The sequence below is a fragment of the Globicephala melas genome, chromosome 1 (assembly GCF_963455315.2).
Source record: "Globicephala melas chromosome 1, mGloMel1.2, whole genome shotgun sequence".
NCBI classification, from domain to species: domain Eukaryota; kingdom Metazoa; phylum Chordata; class Mammalia; order Artiodactyla; family Delphinidae; genus Globicephala; species Globicephala melas.
In genome coordinates, this window is record NC_083314.1 from 49,653,043 (window position 1) to 49,668,200 (window position 15,158).

General features: G+C 38.3%; 1 protein-coding gene across 2 annotated transcripts in view; it reads left to right on the top strand.

Moving 5' to 3' along the window:
- Positions 1 to 15,158, top strand: part of ACBD6 (acyl-CoA binding domain containing 6) — a 233,018-nt gene that overhangs the window by 189,747 nt on the left and 28,113 nt on the right. Inside the window, exon 7 of one of the 2 annotated variants that reach the window (XM_030847624.2) lies at positions 12,504 to 12,534. The exons of the other annotated variant lie outside the window; for it this stretch is intronic. Within the exon in view, the coding sequence (XP_030703484.1) occupies positions 12,504 to 12,534 (31 nt within the window). The remainder of the gene's footprint in view (positions 1 to 12,503; positions 12,535 to 15,158) is intronic. 2 annotated transcript variants of the gene reach the window in all.

A 15,158-nucleotide genomic window follows, 5' to 3' on the forward strand; every position in this document is an offset into this window, starting at 1 on the left:
AATCACTCTGCTATATAGCAGAAATTAATACAACATTGTAAACCAACTATACTTCAATTAAAAAATAACAGTCAATAAAATTTAAATATATATGTACATACTTATATTTGATAGCATGCCCAATCTGAAGAGAGAAGAAAACTTAGTCCTTAAAGAAAATAATTACTAATAAAATGGAGATAATGATTAAAAATAAGAAAGTAAGAAAGGATTAGTGTAGAAAGAAATAACCTGTATAAATTCAAGAGAGACCAACTTGTGCTGTTCACATAGGAGAAAAAGGAATCTGAAAGTCAAACTGAAAGTAATAGTGATTTTTCACTGAGTTAACTGTAAACTGAGTCTCCTGTTCATGACTGTTTGGGCCCTTGTAGGATTATTACATCTGGCATTATGCTCTACACTGTAGGAAATATGTAGGGACTTCTTTTTTAAGTTCAGATAAAAGAAAAAAGGTTAGTCGAGAGATTAAAGAATAAACCAATAAGGAAAGATTAAAGTAATATATTCATTCTCTCATTTCATGAACATTTATTGAGCACACATGTTACGCAAGGCACTGTGATGGGCACTGCATGAAAGGCATAGTACTTGCATACAAGAAGTTTACAGTCTTAATGGAAGAGACAGATAAGTACATATAGTGTAAGCTATGCTGCAGTGGTAGAAAAGAGGGGCCCCTAACCCCACCTAAGGAGTTGAGGAGGTTTCCTAAAGAAGATGAACTGAATCTTAAAGACTGAGGGGATTTCCTTTTCTCACAAGATTCCAGACTAAATAATCTGAAGATTCTCCCACTAGAAAATACCCAGAAACGCAGAATAAAATCGCTTTAAATGCATAGCAGAGCTTACAAAAATGCAGGGTAGTTCTCTGAGGGCCAAAACCAAACACAGCTAAGAAACAAACTACAATAGTAAGCCTTAAATTTTTAATAAGCCCAAAGCTTTAAAAAGAAAATGGTAAGTTTAAACCAACACCTGGCTGCCGTGAAAGGAAGGATTGGCCAGTCTCAGTACCCATGAGGTAGAGATCTCTCTAAAAACAGCAACCACCATCAGGAAGAAGTAGACTTTAAAACTCTGCCCACCAACACGGAGTTGACATGGAGAGTTTTTCTTGGCCTGTACTCCAACCCCAGGAGTGGGAGGTGGGATCGAGAGAGGTTTGCCCTTTTCAAATTTACACTATTGGGTTACCACACCTACCACACCTTACCCAATCACCTTTCCCCACGTAACCCCATGCTCCCCACACTCGCTACACCTCAGACAGCCCTGCTACATTATTCTTTATCCCATAAATACGCTAGCCCCTTGTCTTCCAGGAGCCAGATTTGAGATTTGTTCTCCTGTCTTCTCCTCGGCTGCCTTGTGAATAAGCACTGTCTTCACTGCAAACCTTGGGTGTCTCAGCATTTTGGCTTGCTGTGTTTCTGACAAAGGGAACCTGGCTTGGATAAATGTTCCCAGCAAAGAGAAATCCAAGACACCAAGTCAGATTTTTACCACATTTATCTATGCCGTGTGGCTGACAGTGTCTTGGTGCTCCAGCCAGGTGTCAGGCCTGAGCCTCTGAGGTGGGAGAGCCGAAATCAGGACACTGGACCACCAGAGACCTCCTGGCCCTATGTAATATGAATCGGCGACAGCTCTCCCACAGATCTCTGTCTCAATGCTAAGACCCAGCTCCACTCAACAACCAGCAAGCTCCAGTGCTGACACCCCAAAACACACCACTGGACACGGTCTTGCCCACCAGAAAGACAAGATCCAGCCTCATCCACCAGAACACGGGTACCAGTCCCCTCCACCAGGAAGCCTACACAACCCACTGAACCAACCTTACCTACTGGGGGCAGACACCAAAAATAACGGGAACTACGAACCTGCTGCCAGCGAAAAGGAGACCCCAAACACAGTAAGTGAAGCAAAATGGGAAGACAGAGAAATATGCAGGAGATGAAGGAGCAAGGTAAAAACCCACCACACCAAACAAATGATAAGGAAATAGGCAGCCTACCTGAAAAATAATTCAGAGTAATGATAGTAGAGATGATCCAAAATCTTGGAAATAGAATGGAGAAAATACAAGAAACGTTTAACAAGGATATAGAAGAACTAAAGAGCAAACAAACAATGATGAACAACACAATAAATGAAATTAAAAATGCCCTAGAAGGAATCAGTAGCAGAATAACTGAGGCAGAAGAACAGATAAGTGACCTGGAAGATAAAATAGTGGAAATAACTACCACAGAGCAGAATAAAGAAAAAAGAATGGAAAGAATTGAGGACAGTCACTGAGAACTCTGGGACAACAGTAAACACACCAACATTCAAATTATAGGGGTCCCAGAAGAAGAGGAGAAAGGGAATGAGAAAATATTTGAAGAGATTATAGGTGAAAACTTCCCTAATATAGGAAAAGAAATAGTCAAGTCCAGGAAGCTCAGAGAGTCCCATACAGGATAAATCCAAGGAGAAATATGCCAAGACACATATTAATCAAACTATCAAAAATTAAATACAAAGAAAAAATATAAAAAGCAACAACGGAAAAGCAACAAATAACATACAAGGGAATCCTCATAAGGTTAACAGCTGATCTTTCAGCAGAAACTCTGCAAGCCAGAAGGGACTGGCAGGACATACTTAAAGTGATGAAGGGGAAAAACCTACAACCAAGATTACTCTGCCCAGCAAGGATCTCATTCATATTTGATGGAGAAATTAAAACCTTTACAGACAAGCAAAATCTGAGAGAATTAAGCACCACCAAACCAGTTTTACAACAAATGCTAAAGGAACTTCTCTAGGCAGGAAACACAAAAGGAGGAAAAGACCTACAATAACAAACCCAAAACAATTAAGAAAATGGTAATAGGAGCATACATGTTGATAATTACCTTAAATGTAAATGGATTAAATGCTCCAACCAAAAGACCTAGACTGGCTGAAAGGATACAGAAACAAGATCTGTATATATGCTGTCTACAAGAGACCCACTTCAGACCTAGGGACACGTACAGACTAAAAGTGAGGGGATGGAAAAAGATATTCCATGCAAATGGAAATCAAACGAAAGCTGGAGTAGCAGTTTCTCATATCAGAAAAAATAGGCTTTAAAATAAAAACTATTACAGGAGACAAAGAAGGACAGTACATAATGATTAAGGGATCAATCCAAGAAGAAGATATAACAATGTAAATATTTATGCACCCAACATAGGAGCACCTCAATACATAAGGCAAATGCTGACAGCCATAAAAGGGGAAATCAAGAGTAACACAATAATAGCAGGAGATTTTAACACTCCACTTTCACCAATGGACAGATCAACCAAAATGAAAATAAGGAAACACAAGCTTTAAATGACACATTAAACAAGATGGACTTAATTGATATTTATAGGACACTTCATCCAAGAACAACGGGATACACTTTCTCCTCAAGTGCTCATGGAACATTCTCCAGGATAAATCACATCTTGGGTTACAAATCAAGCCTTGGTAAATTTAAGAAAATTGAAAACATATCAAGTACCTTTTCTGACCACAACACTATGAGACTAGATATCAATTACAGGGAAAAAGAAAAACTGTAAAAAATACAAACACATGGAGGCTAAACAATATGCTACTAAATAACCAAGAGATCACTGAGGAAATTAAAAAATACCTAGAAACAAATGACAATGAAAACACGATGGCCCAAAACCTATGGGATACAGGAAAAGCAGTTCTAAGAGGGAAGTTTGTAGCAATACAATCCTACCTCAAGAAACAAGAAAAATCTCAAATAAACAACCTAACCTTACACCTAAAGCAATTAGAGAAGAACCAAAAAACCCCAAAGTTAGCAGAAGGAAAGAAATCATGAAGATCAGATCAGAAATAAATGAAAAAGAAATGAAGGAAACAGTAGCAAAGATCAATAAAACTAAAACCTGGTTCTTTGAGAAGATAAACAAAATTGATAAACCATTAGCCAGATGCATCAAGAAAAAAGGGAGAAGACTCAATAAAATTAGAAATGAAAAAGGAGAAGTAACAACTGACACTGCAGAAATACAAAGGATCATGAGAGATTACTACAAGCAAGTCTATGCCAATAAAATGGACAACCTGGAAGAAATGGACAAATTCTTAGAAAAGCACAACCTTCTGAGACTGAACCAGGAAGAAAAAGAAAATATAAACAGACCAATCACAAGGACTGAAATTGAAACTGTGATTAAAAATCTTCCAACATACAAATGCCCAGGACCAGATGGATTCACAGGTGAATTCTATCAAACATTTATGGAAGAGTTAACACCTATACTTCTCAAACTCTTCCAAAATGTAGCAGAGGGAGGAACACTCCCAAAGTCATTGTATGAGGCCACCATCACCCTGATACCAAAACCAGACAAGATGTTACAAAAAAAGAAAACTACAGGCCAGTATCACTGAGGAACACAGATGCAAAAATACTAGCAAACAGGATCCAGCATCACATTAAAAGTATCATACACCATGATCAAGTGGGGTTTATCCCAGGAATGCAAGGATTCTTCAATATATGCAAATCAATCAATGTGATACACCATATTAACAAATTGAAGGATAGAAAGCATATGATAATCTCAATTGATGCAGAAAAAGCTTTCAACAAATTTCAATACCCATTTATGATTAAAAACTCTCCAGAAAGTAGGCATAGAGGAAACTTACCTCATAAACAACATAATAAAGCTCACATATGACAAACACACAGCCAATATCGTTCTCAGTGGTGAAACACTGAAACGATTTCCACTAAGATCAGGAGTAAGAGAAGGTTGCCCACTCTCACCACTATTATTCAGCGTAGTTTTGGAAGTTTTAGCTACAGCATCATAAAAGAAAAAGAAATAAAAGGAATCCAAATCAGAAAAGAAGAAGTAAAACTGTCACTGTTTACAGATGACATGATACTATATATAGAGAATCCTAAAGATGCTATCAGAAAACTACTAGAGCTAATCAATGAATTTGGTAAAGTAGCAGAATACAAAATTAATGCACAGAAATCTCTTGCATTCCTATACACTAATGATGAAAAATCTGAAAGAGAAAATAAGGAAACACTGCCATTTACCACTGCAACAAAGAGAATAAAATACGTAGGAATAAACCTACCTAAGGAGACAAAAGGCCTATATACAGAAAACTATAAGGCACCGTTGAAAGAATTTAAAGATGATACCAACAGATGGAGAGAAATGCCATGTTCTTGGACTGGAAGAATCAACATTGTGAAAATGACTATACTACCCAAAGCAATCTACAAATTCAGTGCAGTCCCTTTCAAACTACCAATGGCATTTTTCACAGAACTAGAACAAAAAATTTCACAATTTGTATGGAAACACAAAAGACCCTGAATAGCCAAAGCAATCTTGAGAAAGAAAAATGGAGCTGGAGGAATCAGACTCCCTTACTTCAGACTGTACTACAAAGCTACAGTAATCAAGACAGTATGGTACTGGCACAAAAACAGAAATATAGATCAATGGAACAGGATAGACATCCCAGAGATAAACCCATGCACATATGGTCACCTTATCTTTGATAAAGGAGGCAAGAATAGACAATGGAGAAAAGACAGCCTCTTCAATAAGTGGTGCTGGGAAAAGTGGACAGCTACATGTAAAAGAATGAAATTAGAGCACTTCCTAACACCACACACAAAAATAAACTCAAAATGGATCAAAGACCTAAATGTAAGGCCAGACACTATCAAACTCTTAGAGGAAAACATAGGCAGAACACTCTGTGACATATATCACAGCAAGATCCTTTTTGACCCACCTCCCAGGGGAATGGAAATAAAAATAAACAAATGGGACCTAATAAAACTTAAAAGGTTTTGCACAGCAAAGGAAACCCTAAACAAGACAAAAAGAACCCTTAGAATGGGAGAAAATATTTTCAAATAAAGCAATTGACAAAGGATCAATCTCCAAAATATACAAGCAGCTCATGCAGCTCAATATCAACAAAACAAACAACCAATCCAAAAATGGGCAGAAGACCTAAATAGACATTTCTCCCAGGAAGATACACAGATAGCCAACAAACACATGAAAGAATGCACAACATCATTAATCATTAGAGAAATCCAAATCAAAACTACAATGAGATATTATCTCACACCAGTCAGAATGGCCATCATCAGAAAATCTGCAAACAATAAATTCTGGAGAGGGTGTGGAGAAAAGGGAACCCTCTTGCACTGCTGGTGGGAATGTAAATTGGTATAGCCATTATGGAGAACAGTATGGAGGTTCCTTAAAAAACTAAAAACAGAACTACCATATGACCCAGCAATCCCACTACTGGGCATATTCCCTGAGAAAACCGTAATTCAAAAAGAGTCATGTACCACAATGATCATTGTAGCACTACTTACAATAGCCAGGACGTGGAAGCAACCTAAGTGTTCATGAACAGATGAATGGTTAAAGAAGATGTGGCACGTATATCCAGTGGAATATTACTCAGCCATAAAAAGAAAAGAAATTGGATTATTTGTTGTGAGGTGGATGGACCTAGAGTCTCATACAGAGTGAAGTAAGTCAGAAAGAGAAAAACAAATACCATATGCTAACACATATATATATGGAATCTAAAAAATAAAAAAGTACCTAGGGGGCAGGACAGGAATAAAGACACAGACGTAGAGAATGGACTTGAGGACACAGGGAGGGAGAAGGGTAAGCTGAGACAAAGTGAGAGTGGCACTGACATATATACACTACGAAATGTTAGATAGGTAGTGGGAAGCAGCTGCAAAGCGCAGGGAGATCAGCTCGGTGCTCTGTGACCTCCTAGAGGGACGGGATAGGGAGGGTGGGAGGGAGACGCAAGTGGGGGGCCTATGGGGATGTATGTATATATATAGCTGATTCACTTTGTTATTTAGCAGCAACTAACACAACAATGTAAAGCAATTATACTCCTATAAAGATGTTAAAAAAAATTTACACTACTTAAAGTGTTTAGACTGCTAATATCTCCGTGGTGTCTGGCAGAAACAAAAGCAAAATCATTCTGGAGGGACAGAATCTCAATCCAGAGAATACAGCACAGAATTTTTCACAGATAAAACCCCACTTAAAATGAATTTACAGTCTAAAATTATAAAGCACACAGGAAGCAATCAATAACACTCAAATCTCAGGCAGCACCACAAACATCACGTGTAGCATCACCTGCTTCCTCTCCCTGAGCTCAAATAAAAGAAATTTAGGGACTGTAGGTCTACTTAAAATGGTTAAATATATCAAAGATGACTTTTAAAATAGGAGAAAAAAGCAAAACATTATAAGGTTGGAGGAAAGTTTTCAAGCAGAGTGAAGAGCATTTACAGCTGTGGGAGTCGAGATAGGTATTCTTACTGGGAATCAGCAGTCACAAAATTGGGAGGAAGATGACCAAGGCTTGGGTCACAAATTGCCTTGAGTTCTATATTAGTCAGGACTCTTGTTTGCAAGTGACAAAAAGATCACATTTGCCTAGAGGGTATTTTGTTGTTGGCTCACCTAACCAAGAAAGGCAAGGGCGTAGCTGGAATGACAAGAACCAGAGACTCACTCTCTCTGGATCTTTCACCACTACTTTCTTCTTTGTGGATACTTCATTCTCTCCTACCGCAGACCAGTTTTCTCCAAAAAGTGGAGAACAGTGCTAGTTATATAAGTTTTTGGCCCACATCTTTTACTTTTTTTTTCTTTTTTAAAAAATTGTGTTAAGATATACATGAGAAAATTAAGCATTTTTAGGTGCACAGGTCAGTGGCATTAAGTATATTCACATTGTGTGCAACCATCGCCACTACCCATCTCCAGAACGTTTTCATCATCCCATACTGAAAATCTGTACCCACTGAACAATAACTCCCCATTCCTCCCTCCCTCCAGCCCCTGGTAACCACTATTCTATTTCTGTCTCTCTGAATTTGACTACTCTAAGCACTTCATATATAAGTGGGATGCTACAATATTTATATTTTTGTATCTGTCTTTATTCACTACACCATTTTCTTTTGACCAGAGAGCAAAAGACCTTCTCTGCATACACACTTCTATCTCCTAGCTCCATTTTTTTTAAATCCTGAGAGAAAACTAATTGATTTGGCTCGAGTGACTTGCTTGCTTTTAGACCAGGAGGATGATGGATGCTATGATTTGCTCAGCTTGTGTTCCATGGCTACCCTAGACTCTTCCTCAATTGTCTGTGTGTACATATCTTCTCATAAAGCTCTTCCTTGTTCTTTCTATCTAAAATAGCATCCCAGGGCTTCCCTGGTGGCGCAGTGGTTGAGAATCTGCCTGCCAATGCAGGGGACACAAGTTCGTGCCTCAGTCCAGGAAGATCCCACATGCCGTGGAGCGGCTGGGGCCGTGAGCCATGGCCGCTGAGCCTGCACGTCTGGAGCCTGTGCTCCGCAACGGGAGAGGCCACAAAAGTGAGAGGCCTGCGTACCGCAAAAAACAAAACAAAAAATAAAATAGCATCCCACATCACGCTAGACTCTATTATGCCTTTTTTTTTCAGAGCACATATCACTACCTATTATAGAATAGATTTATTTGCTTACTACTTCACCTATCACTAGTATGTAAGATTTATAACATGAAAGACCTTCTCTGTTTTTGTCACCTCTTTGTTCCCAGTACCTAGAACAGTGCCTGGGCCATAGTAGGAGCTTAATAAACATTTTTAATTAATCAGCTGGAAGTTGGGGTGGAGATAGAGATTTAGTATTCATTGGTAAAAGTGACTAAAATAAGTTAATTATGCTTCCACCTCTCTAGTGAAGATAAACAATTACAAATAGAATGAAACTGAACTTTGAGTATATATGAACACAGTGATTAAACAAGAAAGTTATGCACAAATAGCAAGAGAACTAGTTTCTAAAGAGGATAATTGTGGAAAATATACCTTGCATGATGGATGCATGAGTTAGAGTCTTGAAACTGCAATAGATTAAACTCTTTCTGAAATTGCTTTCTGATGCTGGGCATTTAAGCTATAAATGTGAATGTATAAACCCATCAAATGTGTGTACCCATATACACACACACACACTTTTACAGATTAACTCTGTAAACTAGCAAAGCAGATATGAGTCTAAAGCCATAACGGGCAGTGCAGTTCTTTCAAAACTGCCCTTGGCCATAGTCAGGCAAGGCAAGTCCATATACTCTGGAGTACAACTTCACACTGTTGTGCTGCCCCACATAATCATCTCTTCAATCCTGTTTACTGTAGCTGCCTGCCTCAGCTCTCTTCTCCTACCTGCCCTTAACCTCAAGGGCAGGGCAAGGCAGAGAGGAGCTGGGAGCAAAGTAGAGGCTGTATTGAAAAACACAAAAAAGTAGTAGACAAAAATGATCTCTTCCTGACTTCTTGATGCTGCTTTCCATCTTTTACTCCCCTTAGAGTTTATTATTATCCTTATGCTGTGTAATGGGCATCCCAAACATAGCCACTGTTGCACCTCAGAAGAGTCTACCCTACTCACAGGGTTCCTCAAAATTACTTCTTTCATATCTCCTCCCACCCACCCACCCCTCACCTCCAAATCCAATGAGAACTCTTATTCCCTAGTAGGAAACAGTTTAATTAAACTGTATCGCCTCAAAGTTGTTTCTCTACCCCCACCAGCTGTTATCCCTGCCAAGCTTCTCTAGGTGTTAAAAACCCCTTAAGGCATGACCTTTTTCTTACTACCTATCTGAACCAGAAAATAAGCTCTCTGTGGCAGCTTTTTGCTTTTCTTCTTAGGAGATTAAATAGAAAGAACCACACCCAAAACCTTCTGGGAACCAACTGCCACATTCAGCCTTTAGGAAATGGGAAAGGTAGATATGGCGTGTCCAAGAGTAGTTGATTTAAATCATAATACCACCCTGTCTCAGTTATTCACAATAATGGTTAATCATTTATTCTTAATTACCAGGGGCTTAATAATGGCCATGCACATACTAAATGCATATCAACTAAACTACTAAATTCTACTTTTCACCTGTACTTAATCCTGATTATGTGTTGCTCGTGTAATGTGATCACCTGCTCTCAGCTTAAGAAATATCATTGCTTAGATGGAAAGATATACCATGTTCTTGGATTGGAAGAATCAACATTGTGAAAATGACTATACTACTCAAGGCAATCTACAGATTCAATGCAATCCCAATCAAATTACCAATAGCATTTTTCACAGAACTAGAACAAAAAAGTTTTAAATTTGTATGGAAACACAAAAGACCCTGAATAGCCAAAGCAATCCTGAGAAAGAAAAACAGAGCTGGAGGAATCAGGCTCCCTGACTTCAGACTGTACTACAAAGCTACAGTAATCAAAAGAATATGGTACTGGCATAAAAACAGAAATATAGATCAGTGGGATAGGATAGAAAGCCAGAAATAAACCCACACAGCTGTGGTCAACTAATCTATGACAAAGGAGGAAAGAGTATACAGTGGAGAAAAGACAATCTCTTCAATAAATGGTGCTGGGAAAACTGGACAGCTACATGTAAAAGAATGAAATTAAAACACTCCCTAACACCATACACAAAAATAAACTCAAGATGGATTAAAGACCTAAATGTAAGATGGGATACTATAAAACTCTTAGAGGAAAACGTAGGCAGAACACTCTTTGACATAAGCTGCAGCAATATCTTTTTGGATCCACCTCCTAGAGTAATGAAAATAAAAACAAAAACAAATGGGACCTAATTAAACTTAAAAGCTTCTGCACAGCAAAGAAAGCCATAATCAAAATGAAAAGACAACTCATAGGATGGGAGAAAATACTTGAAAACAAAGCAACCGACCAAGGATTAATCTCTAAAATTTACAAACAGCTCATTCAGCTCAATATCAAAAAAAAAAACAACCAAAAAGTGGGCAGAAGATCTAAATAGACATTTCTCTAAAGAAAGACATACAGATGGCCAAAAAGCACATGAAAAGATGCTCAACATGGCTGATCATTAGAGAAATGCAAATCAAAACTACAATGAGGAATCACCTCACACCAGTCAGAATGGCCATCATCAAAAAGTCTACAAACAATAAGTGCTGGAGAGGGTGTGGAGAAAAGGGAACCCCTTCTACACTTTTGGTGGGAATTGAAACTGGTACAACCACTATGGAGAACAGTGTGGAGTTTCCTTAAAAAACTAAGAACAGAACTACCATATGACCCAGCAATCCCAGTCCTGGACGTATATCTGGAGAAAACCATGGTTTGAAAGGATACATGCCCCCCAGTGTTCATTGCAGCGCTGTTTACAGTAGCCAAGACGTAGAAGCAACCTAAGTGTACATCGACAGAGGAATGGATATAGAAGATGTAGTACAAATATACAATAGAATATTAGCCATAAAAAATGAATGAAATAATGCCATTTGCCACAAAATGGATGGACGTAGAGATTATCATACTAAATGAAGTCAGCAAAAGACAAATATCATATGTTATAACTTACATGTGGAATCCAAAAAAATGATACAAATGAACTTATTTACAAAACAGAACAGACTCAGAGATTTCAAAAACTTATGTTTACTGAAGGGGAGAGGCGGGGGGAGGGATAAATTAGGAGTTTGAGATTAACTTAGACACATTACTATATATAAAATAGATAACCAACAAGGACCTGCTGTATAGCACAGAGAACTCTACTCAATATTCTGTAATAAGCTATATGGGAAAAGAATCTGAAAAACAATAGATATAGGTATACGTATGACTGAATCACTTCGCAGTACACCTGAAACTAACAACATTGTAAATCAACTATACTCCAATATAAAATAAAAATTAAGTTAAAAGAAATAGCATTGCTAAAAAAGACTTATCTGTGCTATAACTAGTTTATGTAGTTAGAGTATCTTGGTTTTAAAGGAATAAAAAAATTAACTGAACAGTTGGAGTTTCCTGAGTATATGTGGGAACTTTTGACTTTAACAACTTGTAGGACTTTGTGTGATTTGAAATCACATTTCTTTATGATATTTGATATGATTGGGAAACCTAGTGTTATAAGCCTGGAATAAGTGAATCTTTGAAAAGGGATTAAAAAGCTACTAACTGTTACTGTAAATCATAGACTTCTTAGATAGGTTTTGGGAATGTGCTTAGAAAAAAACACTATAATACTAGCAAGATTAGTGATATACAGAGTCCATTTTTCTGCCACTAACTGCAGGTCTGGTCATCCTGTCATCTAACTGTAGCTGCTGCAGTGTACAAGTCACCATTCAGCATTCTCCTTTTCTCCTAGATGGAGAGTTTGGTCAGAAGTTACTGTGAGGCTCAGAGAACTGACTTCCTTTCCTGTATCTTTTAAACCTATGGAACTTTGGTATATCATATATATTTGCTGTAGCGTATGTACCTTCATACTTTTGCAATACCTTAGGTTCTAAAATATACTGTTTGTTTCTTTTATAGGACAATGAAGGTCAAACAGCTCTACATTATGGTAAGATGCTTTTAAATTATTACTAATTATATTTGACTTTTCTCTATTTGTTTATCTCAATTTTGTCCAGCCCAACATAGTGCTTAGAAAAATGCCTAGCCACTAGCAGAAATACAGTAACTTAAAAAAAAAAAGAAAAAAAACAGATTAATAACCTGTAAAGTTGGAGATAGGTTAAAATTCTTATGGACACATTCACAGTAAATTGAGCATTTCTGTACAATCAATAGAAATGGAGGCTCCTCCAATCTCCTTTTGAAAATTTATTATTTCATTCTTGCTACTGTCAGTGACAAGTAAGATGCTAATCACTGTCACTTAGGGGCTAGAATCTCTCCTATAAGAAATGCTTTCTTGATGTAGTTGAAGTGAAGAAAAATAGATTTTATTTTTTAACTTATTTCCCCTATTAACTGATTAGCGTGGTTAATTAATCTTCACTTAAGTAATCTGTAAAACAGAGGATAATCTGTAATGGAAATAATATGGCTCTCGAAGAGCTACTGGGTAATTTCAGTGAGGTAAAAGATATTGAAGTATTTTGTAAACTGTAAAGTACCAGAAAAAGTGTTGTTACTTTTAATCTATTTGGGTGTGAATATGGTTGAATGAAAGACAGCCATCGATATTTAAACCAGAATATATCAAGAACATCTCCCAGTCAGTAAGAAACACAATCAGGGCTTCCCTGGTGGCGCAGTGGTTAAGAACCTGCCTGCCAACACAGGGGACACGGGTTTGAGCACTGGTCCGGGAAGATCCCACATGCTGCAGAGCAACTAAGCCCGTGTGCCACAACTACTGAGCCTGCGCTCTAGAGCCCACAAGCCACAGCTACTGAGCCCGTGCACCACAACTACTGAGGCCCGCACCTAGAGTCCGTGCTCCGCAACAAGAGAAGCTACTGCAATGAGAAGCCCGCGCACCACAACGAAGAGTAGCCCCCGCTCACCACAACTAGAGAAAGCCCGTGTGCAGCAATGAAGACCCAACACAGCCAAAAATAAATAAATAAAATAAATAAATTTATAAAAAAAAGACAATCAAATGGAAAAAATAGACTCCAAATCAAGAACTATGAATAGTCTGATATTGTACTCTGCTTGCAGACTAACAAATTAGCTTGGTACAGTCTTATGGATGCTGGCAAAAGACACACAACTCATGGATCAGAGACAAAAGACTATTATTCACAGTACAGCAAGCAGCATGAGCTTTGTGTTTGTGTTATTTCCCCTTGAGTTCCACTGGAGCTATGAAGAAAAGCCCAGGTAGGTCCTGCACACATAGTGCATCATAGCTTAGAAATCCTAAGCTTAGGGAACTCTAGTCTTTTATAATAAGCTGCCAGAAGACCTGCTCAACCTTTGCTCTGGAGAACACATATGTTTATTGTACTGCACAATAAACAAACCTGCCTTCCACTCTGGAAAGAAACAGTACCTCTGTTGTTGAAGGCTGTTCACTATATAAACATTTTTGGAAAGATAGTCCCGAATAAAAGCTGTCATGACCTCTGCTCACAAGGGGTGCAGAAACATGAGAGTCCCTTGGAGAATTGTCTCCCAACGATAATCAGGGAATGCAGGTTAACACATTTATATATAACTTCATACAGATTGGCACCATGTAAACATTTACAAAGATTAATATTAGGATGTAGAGGAACAAGAACTCTCGTACATTGCTGTTGTGAGTGTCAACTGTTGCAATCACTTTGGAGATGAATTTGGCAAAGTCTAGTGAAGTTGAAGGTACACATACCATACAATCCAGCAATTTCACTTCTAGTATATTCCCTAGAAATACTCCCCAAAATGTATATAATGAGACATAATTAAGAACATGTATTGCAGCATTACTTGTAATAGCCAAAAACTTGTTTAATTAGCCTTTATATTCTTCTGTATTCTGTACTTAAAATAGTTAATTTAAATTGCATATATATACACACATATATGCATACATGTATATTCTGTGTTACCAAATGCCTTTGAAAGGTGTGCCATTAAAAATGTGCATATCCAGGACTCCCCTGGTGGCGCGGTGCTTAAGAATCCGCTTGCCATTGCAGGGGACATGGGTTCAATCCCTGGTCTGGGAAGATCCCACATGCCACGGAGCAGCTAAGCCCGTGCCACACAACTACTGAGCCTGTGCTCTAGAGCCCATGAGCCACAGCTACTGAGCCCACGTGCTGCAACTACTGAAACCGGCACGCCTAGAGCCTGTGCTCCGCAACAAGAGAAGCCACCACAATGAGAAGCCCGCGCACCGCAACGAAGAGTAGCCCCCACTCGTCGCAACTAGAGAAAGCCCGCGTGCAGCAACAAAGACCCAAGGCAGCCAAAAAAAAAAAAAAAGCCTGTCTATCACAGTATACAGGTAATCACTAGGCTCCTTTCTATAAACAGCCCTCCGAAGTAATTATTGTTTTCCCCAGTTTATAAATGAGGAAATCAAAACTCAAAGAAGTTAATAAACTTACCTAAGGGAGCCAGAGATTCAAACCCATATCTCTAGATTTCCCAGGAAAGGAGAGAAAAACAAATGCCTTCCCCTGCCTCCTTCCACAGCACTCACATTTCTCACTCTGCAAAGGTGTTTATAGAATTCTGTCAGAT